General features: G+C 51.4%; 1 protein-coding gene across 3 annotated transcripts in view; it reads left to right on the top strand.

The window, feature by feature from the left end:
- Positions 1–1,281: 1,281 nt before the first annotated feature.
- The window catches only part of DIP2B (DIP2 acetate--CoA ligase B (putative)), a 67,300-nt gene continuing 58,596 nt past the window's right edge, over positions 1,282–9,985 (top strand). For all 3 annotated transcript variants that reach the window (XM_021545215.4, XM_077788689.2, XM_021545214.4), the window contains exon 1: positions 1,282–1,462. In XM_021545215.4, the coding sequence (XP_021400890.1) occupies positions 1,381–1,462 (82 nt within the window). In that variant the 5' untranslated portion in view covers positions 1,282–1,380. The remainder of the gene's footprint in view (positions 1,463–9,985) is intronic.

Here is a 9,985-nt window from a genome sequence, read left to right as displayed (position 1 = left end):
GGCGCGGGGCAGAACCAAGACCGGGGACGGAGATCAGGAGCAGAATTGCGGAGCAGGAGTAGAACCAGGACTAGGGACAGGCCCTGGAGCAGAAATGGGAACAGGGATCAGGAGCAGAACTGGGGAGCAGGAGTAGAACAGGAGCGGGGACGGGGATGGAACGGGTCCAGGACCGGGAACAGAACCAAGATTGGCGACGGAGCCTGGCAGCAGAACCAGGACCGAGAGCAGGGCAAGGAGCTGGGATTGGGAGCAGAACCAGGACTGGGAGTGGGAGCAGAACAGAGCCAAACTGGGACCGGGATCGGGAGTAGAACAGGGACTGGGAACCGAACCGGGACCGGGTTAGGCAGCAGAACAGGGCCAGGAACCGAACCGGGATTGGGAGCAGGGCCAGGAACTGAACTGGGACCGGGATAGGGAGCAGGACCAGGAGTAGAACAGGGACCGGGAGCCGAACCGGGATTGGGGAGCAGGGCTGGGAACGGAACCGGGACCGGGATCGGGGAGCAGGGCCGGGAACCGAACCGGGATCGGGAGCGGGGCCAGGAACCGGACCGGGGCCGGGACGGAACCGGTGCCGGGATCGGGAGCGGGACCGGGAACGGGAGCAGGGCCGGGACCGGACTGGTGCCGGGATCGGGAGCAGGGCCGGGAACCGAACCGGGGCCGGGAACCGAACCGGTGCCGGGGCCGGGAGCGGGGCCGGGAACCGAACCGGGATCGGGAGTGGGGCCGGGAACCGGACCGGTGCCGGGATCGGGAGCTGGGCCGGGACGGAACCGGTGCCGGGATCGGGAGCAGGACCAGGACCGGGATCGGGAGCAGGGCCGGGACCGGACCGGTGCCGGGGCCGGGAGCAGGGCCGGGAACCGAACCGGTGCCGGGATCGGGAGCGGGGCCGGGAACCGAACCGGGGCCGGGAGCGGGGCCGGGAACCGAACCGGGGCCGGGAGCGGGGCCGGGACCGGGCTCGGGAGCGGGGCCGGGACCGAACCGGCGCCGCTGCCAGGAGCGGGGCCGGGAACCGAACCGGCGCCGGTGCCGGGAGCGGGGCCGGGAACCGAACCGGGATCGGGAGCGGGGCCGGGAACCGAACCGGTGCCGGGAGCGGGGCCGGGACCGGGCTCGGGAGCGGGGCCGGGACCGAACCGGCGCCGGGGCCGGGAGCGGGGCCGGGAACCGAACCGGCGCCCGTGCCGGGAGCGAGCGCGCGGCTGCAGCGCGGGGCGGGGCCGCGCGGGGGCGCCGCGGGGCCCGGGGCGCGCGCGCCGCGCGGTCACGTGCCGGCGGCGCCGGGCTCAGCCATGGCGGAGGCTGCGGCCGCTGCCGCTCCCCCCGCGCCCCGCGGCCGCTGAGCCCCGCCGCGCCCGCGCCGCCATGGCCGAGCCCGCCGCCGTGTCCTCGCTGCCCCGCGAGGTCCGCGAGCAGCTGGCCGAGCTGGAGCTGGAGCTCTCGGAAGGTGAGGGAGGGAGGGAGCGAGCGAGGAGCGCCCCGCAGCCCGGCCCGGCCCTGCCCGCGGGGCGCCGCCGTGTGAGGGGCCGGGGGCGGCGGGGGGCGGCGGGGCCGGGGCTGCCGGGTGCGGTGAGCGAGGCTCCGGCTCCGCCGTCCGTGTGTGTGAGGGGAGCGGCCGGGGAACGAAGGGCCGGGCTGGGGCTGAGGGGAAGGAGCGCTGGGAGCATCCTCGCTGCGGGGACCCCGAGGGAGCCGGCGAGGAGCCCCGGCGTGGCCGTCACCTGTCGGGGGTGGCTGAGCTGACCCCCCGTCCCTCCCTCGGGAGGGTTTTTATTCCTTGTGGCCTTTTTTGCGTAGCTCCCGAGCCGAGGATGCGGAGTGGGAGCGAGAGCCCCCGGGACAGGCAGCTGCGGGGCGGGGGAGTCGCGGGAACTTCGGGCACAATAATGACGGCAAACCCTGCGTTATTCCCACTTTCTCAATAAGTTCTTGTGCCATAATCGGTTCAGAGCATGCGCTTTTTGCTGGATTTTTTTTTTCCTTGTTGTTGTTGTTTCCTTTTTTTTTGCATGGGTTTGTCTTTGTTCCCCAGCGTTTAAAATGCTGCTCTGGGTGCAGCTTTGTTGTGAATCTCCCTTGCGAAGCCGGAGGGATGGAGCTGAGGCGGAGGGGGAAGGTTGCAGAGCAGGTAGCTCAGATTTGCATAATTTTAATTTTCCTGCCCCCATCACGGTGTGGAACTTGATGCCAAAATCAAGTGGCTTCTCCGGAGGGTTCGCTGCGTGCTTGGAATAACCAGAGAATCAGAATATCCTGAGCTGCAAGGGACCCTACAAGAACCATCCATGTCTCTCTTAGCGCTAAAAATTAAGAACAATTAAGTTGCAGACACATCTTGCCCTGTTTATCCCAGAGCTAGCAGTGTATAAAAGAGACTTATTGACTCTTTGGAGATCAGGAATTCACTCCCAGGGTGAGCTGGGGGCTGTCAGCCCCCGCTGCCCACACTGGCACTCAAGGCTTTGCCAGCAGAAAATGCCATGGCACTGCTTTCCTAACACAGCTAAACCCCTGATGCTGGCTGGCTGGGGCTTTTGTTAACTCTTTTCCAGATAAACTTGCTGCAGACATTTAACTAAAGTGATAAAACTTTATCGAGTGTTTGCTTTTGGGGACTCTGTGATAACAAAGAATGAGGAATGGTGGTGTTGCTCAAAATGTAATATTAAGTAGGTTTTGAAAAGAATTTGTTACATGTTTCAAGCGTTTGCTTGGATTTTCTGAGGTTTGTTACTTGTGGCACTGAAAGCCCGTTATGATTTGACCCCATGATAGATTGTACTGCAAACTTAAAAAATAAATTAGCTCTGTGATAGATTGTACTGCAAACTTAAAAATAAATGAGCTCTGTTGTGACATCCCACTAATCTTTAACGAGCTGCTCCTATAGCTTCAACTCTGGTGCTACAGAGTGAAGTTTTGTGGGTTATGTAAGTAATTCTCTGCATATTAAATCCACTGCCCCTTTGTGAGTTTAATACTTGGATTTCTTAATATGTATATCAGGGATTTGTTTGTGCAAATCACTTTTGCTGTCAAAAAAAACCCACGAGTACAGAGAATTCTGGGTGACTGCGTCCCCAAACTCTTGGGAACATATTTCAGGGGATGTTGTTGCTGAGATAACCGAGCTGTGGGAAGGGGGAGTGAGGTAATGTCATTGTGGAGTTCTTGAAAAATACGCCCTAGTTTGAGGCTTAAGCGGAGGGATTTTGAGGCATGTGTGTGCATTGTTCAGCTGAATATAACCATGGGCTGTTGACAGTAAACAATATTGAATAGAAGCATTTTATTAAAAATGGCAGCAGGGCTCCATGTGCCACTGCTCAGTTGTTGCTCAGATAAGAACACTTGGTCCTTTTCTTGCCACCCCCTTGTTGCAGCTTCGATTGTCTCTGGCTGTTGTCTGTGTGAATATTTCTGTCAGGTTTTTTTGCATAGGAACATCTCGTTTTTGGGAGAGGAGAGGAGCTGCTGGGAGTAGCCCAGGCTCCCTGACAACAGGAACTGGAGATGGCTCTGTCCTTGATGGGCAGTGTGGAGTGGCTCCAGGGGCTGGGAGCACAAACACTCGGTGTGCTGAGCCTGGCAGTGAATTTCACCCAGGCATTTGCTACTACTAACCACCACAGAGTAGAGAATTTATAACAAAACAAGGGGAAATATAGTATTAAAACCTTATCTGGCGTTGTGGTTGTGAAAGGTGCTGCGTCAGCAAGCAGGATGCAAAGTGGAGCAGGATTACTGTAATGTATGCTGGAAATAGAAATCAGAGTTTGCAATGGTGAGCCATGAGAGTTTCTTAAGGAGCAATCTGTGCAGAAGGAGCAACAGGACTAATTATACCTCTGGATTATTCCTCCCTGAGCCTTGTGGTCAGTGCAGGAGTAACAGGCATCCCATCCCTGGGTGCAAAGGAGTGGGACATGTTTCAGTTAACATTAATTGTTCATTAACCAACAGAAATTGCATCTCGCTCTATGTCTTGGGCCTTGGTGATGGATTTGAGACCAACTCATTCATTTCTAAGTGCCATCAAAAATAAGAATTCATTGTCTTCTGCCAATGTGAAGGGCATTTAAACCTGAGGCTAAACTCAGGGAGAGCTTCCACTGCCTCACAGAAGGGATTAGTGTTGATACCTCTGAGGAAGAACGTTCAAGTAACAACATATCAGCTGAGAATTGGGTCATGGAGCTGTGGGAGATCTGGAACCTGCTCATTACTCATGTTTTCCTTCTTTTTGCACTTTTGGGATATTTTTCTTTCTGGTGCTTTTCTTCATCTGTCAGTAACACCCACATTATGCATCACTAATGATGGGAAGGGCTGTCTTTGTATTTACATCTGTTTCTGTTTGATGAGTGAAAGTGCTGGGGATATTAACTTTATTTAACTTTAACTTTCCCCCCATTTTCACATGTCTGTAAGTGTGGCAGCTCAGTCTCACCTTTGGGTTGAGCTGCAGCACTGGGTGAAGGTGACTTCAGATCCACCACACGATGCTGTTCCTTAGAATGCTCCCAGAGTGAGTGAATGTCTGAATTCATCTCATATTCGGTGAAAAATGTTAATATTAAAGTGCTTCACCACCGGGCTTGGGTGTTTTTACACCTTGGGTGAAACATTCCAGCAGCTCCTCTCACATCGACCTCATCCCAGCTGTTAATGGAGCTGGGAAACTCTGGAATATCCCGACTCCAAGGCTCTAATTAGGCACGTTCAGAGGGTTTGTTCCACACAAGACACGTTTTGTGACTCTTGTGCTGCCTGTGTGGGGAAATGTGCTCTCCTGGAGCTGAGAGCTCTGGCTGAGACAGCAGGACAGCCCCACTGCAGGGCCCAGCCTGGCTCTGCAGGGGTTAAACACCCACTTAAAGAGCTGATCCGGCTGCTGGGCTTTGTGTCACTGCGGTTTCTGTCTTGCCTGGTGTTTCTAACTAGAAAAGGGGTGCCAGTGGAGAGAACAGCAGCTGGGGATACCCAACTGTCCAGGGGAGGGCAGGGAATTCCACCTGGTAGTAAGCAGGAGCTCCTGTGAGCAGCTCAGGCCTTGGAGGTCATTTCAGCCTCTTCTGGCTCCTGTGACAGGGTTATCCCTCCTGCCTAGTGGGCAGAAGGAGCTGGTTTCTGTTTACTTTCCTAGCTAAACACACGTTTGCTGTCTGGTTTGTGATCCTGAGTGGGTGTTTCTGTGAATGGCTCCGTGCACCTGGGTTTGTTCCTTTTAAAGCTGATTGTCTCTCACTGGAGAGCTGAGGCTCTGTCTGCAGAGCAGAGCTCTGTGTGAGGATTTTCAGAAGCTGAGGAAAACAGAAGGATGGTGGCTTGTGTGGAAAAAGGAGTATCAGCAAAACGGTGGAAACTCAGGACTGAAGGCCAGCCAAATAGGATAGAACCTTACTGGAAGAAAACATGTTGACTCAAGCAAGTGGGTAGAGCCTTTATTTTGTTTGGCTTGAAAATTTCTTAGGGAATCAGGGTATTTCTCTGATCTTTGAAAAATTGTGTGTTTCAGGTTGCAATCTTTGATTGCCAGGCGCCTGTCAAAGTAGGTGAGGATCTTTTTTATAGATTAAGCAGCTGTAGCACAGAATTTAAATTACAGAGTCAAAGGAAGTAATTGTCTGAGTAGGGACTGGCTGTATGGATTGTGCTGAGTGAGCAGAAAGGTTTCACTTCAGTTTCTTCCCCCACTCAGGGAGGAACTGTGGGCAAAGCACAGAAAATTTGAAGAAGAGCTTTATAAACATAAGCAAGTTGGATCTGATCAGCCTGTAGCTAACAGGACTTACAGGTGGTTTTTGTGCATTTATGCAGCATCTCACCCACAAGTCTTGCATTAGGCAAAACCAGCACTGGGAAAGCTTTAATGTTGCTTCCTTAATTTACCTGCAGGACTGGCAGCAGATGGGTCCCAGATCTGCTGAGAAATCTGTGCAGGGCTTTGACACAGTCCCTGTGTGCAGGTACAGTTTGGGAGCTTTGAAATGCCTCAAACCCTCCTGGAGCTGTCACTGGGGGCTGGCTGTGCTCAGCCTTGGTTGGCTCTGCAAAGATCCCAATAAAGATCCCTCATCTACTTTCACTGTGGATGAAATTGTATTTTCTTTAGCTTCACAGCCCAGGAAAAAGTGATGTAAGCATGGAGCACATGGATTCCGTGCAGTGTCTGTGTCACAGGAAAAGGAAATCCAGCTCCAGGCGTGACCAAGAGCAGCAAAGTACCAGATCTATCACCAGTGCAGCAAACAGAAGGTCCACAAGATGATCACAGATTTCTGCTCTGCAGATGGTCAAAGCAGAATGATTTAAGTGATTAATGGTTTGGAGAGAGGGAGTTAAACACAAATACTGGATGAAATATTTTGGCTACTGTGAGTGGGAGTTGGGTTTACTGTTGGTGCATGATTGAAGCATGTAAACATGGGGAAGGGGAGGAAGGTGCAAAGAGCATCCAGACTGGAATAATAAAAAAGAACCAGGAAGGTTAAAGAATGTGCATATTTTTGCATTGTCCCTTTTATACTTAGGAAATGAGGAGAGAGTTTAGGGCTCTTTTTCCAAGCTGCAGCTCTGACCCTTTGCCTTGGGGAGAGGAGGAAATTAGAGGCTTTAAAGAGAGTCCTGCACGTCCTCCCTGGTTGCTCCTGTGAAGCTTTGCTGGAGTTAAAACCAGTTTCCTCATCTGGGTGGAGGGGACATCTGGTAGCAAAGGTTCCCAGGTGGATTTTATGACTGTTAGTGCTTCCAGGATGGGTGATATTTGCCATTTCAGCTGGGTGCTCAGGCTGGCAGTGTTCACCAGACCTGCTGGCCTGGCACAGCTGCGCCGAAGCCACATTTGGAGTTTGCTGTGGTGTCCTAGATAACTGATCTCCAGTTTGCTATTTTAAATGCTGTAGCATGAAATATTGAGTAGGAAATGTGATGGGTGGCAGAGGAGCTGCAGAGAGCTGCTGCTCTTCCCAACATGCAGCAATCCTTGGAGCTCCACAGGGAAGGGAGTGTGGAGCACCCCCCGTGTTTCTGGTTCACTGGTGATGTTGTGGAAAGGGTGATGGCTCCTTCCTGATTCCCTCTCTCTGATGAGTGTTTGTCATGAAGTTTTCTGTTCGCTGGATTTATCATGTTTATTCAGTGGCAAGTTTCAGGAGCCAAAGAGTGAACTCATGGTGAGCATTCCCGAGGGATGGGCAGAAGCTGGAGAGTTCCTGTTTGCATTTCTTTCAAATACAATGTGCAGATAATTCCTTAGGACGGTTTTCTTTAAACCATGTGTATCGGTTATAAAAAGCATTTCCTGAATCTCTCTGAGTTGCTCAGTTGCTTTTTTGGACATCGATTCATAGAGAGAGGAATTGAAGCATTTCTCTCTGTTGAGGCTGATTCAATCCAAAATTTTTTTGGAGAGCTTGTGAAATCAGGGACAAGTCATCAGGCCAGGATGTCTCTTCTATTAATTAGAATGGAAGACTCTTACATTTGCACCCTGTGTGAGGAAACAGTGATTTATAGCAAACGGATGCTCTGCAGGCAGCAGCATTCCATCTGCTACACAAATTTTCCCATTGCATTTCATGAAAAACCTTGGGAGAAGCCTCACACCTGTATTTCTCATCTTGAATCATGTGCTGGGTTGTTACTCTTGCCTGATATTTGGAGTAAAATGCCTGTTTCCATCAGTTTGTGTTCTTTTCAAACTTCAAAGCTGAGAGTTTGTGAAACACCACTTGAAGTAAACATAGGCAGGACTTAAGTTTAAGTTACACTGACTTTATACCAAAGATAGTAATGTAATAGTAACATAACTTTCCTTGCTGTGGGCAATCACCTTGTTTTATTTAGTGTAACATAAGCTGATAAAAAGAAAAAGGAAATTAAAAAAACCCTTACAAGTTTTAGCACTTCTCTGCCAACATAAACTCTTTCTAATTCTTGTTGACTTGAGAATTGCTGATGCAAACTAGGTCTTCCTGGCCTCTGAATTCCACAGGGATGGGAGCCCACAGAGCCTACAGGGCATCCATTAATACATTTTATGGACCCAGAATTCCAGTTCCTGCCTGAGTGATTGGTGATGGAGCCTCTCGGAATTGTTCCCCAGCAGTCAGGCAACCTGGCTTTCACCAGCTCCATGTCCCTAGGGAGCAAAAACAACCAGGAGAATTGTATCCCTGCCTGATAAAATTAGGTCTTCTGTAATCTCCCTCGGAACAGCCGGATGGCTGGCTGCCTTGAAAAACATATGTTTTAATGCAGGAATAATGCATTCCATTTAGGATGGCTGTAGCCGTGGGAGCTGGGTGACTGAGTGCACGGAGAGCTCCCATTTTGCCTCTGGGATCAGGACTAATGTCAAACATCAGGTCTAAAGTGCAGCAGTGGAAAAGATTTGTTTGGGATGTTTTTCCTGTCTTTTGCTCTTAGGAGAGATGTTGTTCCTGTGGCTTAGTCCTAAAGGAGTTGGACAAGTGAGCCTTTTATTGGAGATAAAGCATAAACTGCAAAGATGAGTCAGTGTTTGTATTCCTGGATTTCAGCTCACTGCTGAAATTGAGAAATTTACTTGAGAACACTGGTGTTTCTCTAACAGAGGTTTATAATCCATTTCTCTGAGAGCAGCACAGGTAACTTTTGGAGGAAGTTCTGCTTTATCCCCTTCACAGGGGGGAACACCCAACACACACCCGATGCTGCATGTGTAGGACAAGCTAGGGGAGATTTTGGAAGTTCTAGGTTTGGAACATATGAGCAAAGGAAGTTCTGATGGGACACTTGGTTTGCCATAAATTGGAGGATGTGATCAAAGAAGGGAGTGAGACAGCAGAAAAAATCGAGGGCTGGAAGGAAGATTTGGTTTCAGGCCCTGTCCCTGTGTGTGATTCCAGAAAGGGCCGTCAGGTGAGGACGTGCTTGAAGGAGGTTTGTGTTTCCTTTAATGCATCAGCTCTTTATTTTGGGTGCTAATTAATATACAAGGAGCCATTTCAGTTGGAAGCACCTTTTCTGGAATTTGCTCCCTGAGAGCAGCAGCAGCAGCAGGGTAGCTCAGGGGTGGCCTGATACCCCTGCTTGCTCTGCCTGGTGCTTGCATCTCTAGCATCAATTTTCCCTGTCATTTTAAGTGTGCACTTCTCTCTGACCCCAGAGAGGAGCTGACCAGCCAGAAGAAGCCCCGAGGAGGGTAAGGAGGCTTTGAGGTTTTGTGCTCCCTTTCTAGCAAGAGTTAAGAGCGGGGTTAACAGTTGTCCAAGGTCACTCTGGGCCGTGGTGTGAGGAAGGCTCTGGCCATTCCTGCTCTGACATTCCTGCTCACAATGTGCATTGTCACTGGGGTGAGGACAAGGAGAGTTTCCTCCAAGGAGTTGGGAAGTGAGATGGCAGATTCCAGGCTGTGATTATTCACCCTGTGATGGAGAGTGGGGTCAGGGAATCAGGTGATCAGAGCGGGAGATGAAAGTCCCTGATCCTCTGCAGTGCTGGTAGAGAATAAGCAGATCTGCAGTTATTAAACTGTGCAGCCTTTTTTTTTTTCCCTTAATTGAATACAAGTGGAAAATGCCTATTAAAGGTGCTCCATTTCTGGCATTCAGGAAATTGCTGAGAGTCCCATGGGGTGTTGGAGCAAGGTCCTGATGGCATCTGCAGGGCTGCTCGTGGTGCGTGCTGAGGAAAGGGGAGAAGTTCGCTTCGGATGTGCTGCATCTCCAGGCTGGAGAAAAGCACCTCTGTTCTGTTGTGTGTCCTCAGGAGCTGCACCCCAGGTTTCATAACAAAGCCCTTGGCAGCAGCGTTGGCTCAGGCTGCTCTCACCTCTTGGCACCTCACTCTTTCCATTCGGGGAGCTCAGGTGCCGCGGCGCCACCAAAAGCCATGAACTTTGGCAAACTGCAGAGGGCACGGGATGAAACCTTTAGGAATCTAAGCTGTGTTTCTTCAGAAAATACCAAGCTTTTCACTGCGTTTC

This window comes from Lonchura striata, chromosome 29 (genome assembly GCF_050655825.1).
Source record: "Lonchura striata isolate lonStrDom1 chromosome 29, ASM5065582v1, whole genome shotgun sequence".
Lineage (NCBI taxonomy): Eukaryota > Metazoa > Chordata > Aves > Passeriformes > Estrildidae > Lonchura > Lonchura striata.
The sequence above is the reverse complement of the archived record's forward strand: the minus strand, read 5'-3'. Positions and strand labels throughout refer to the sequence as shown.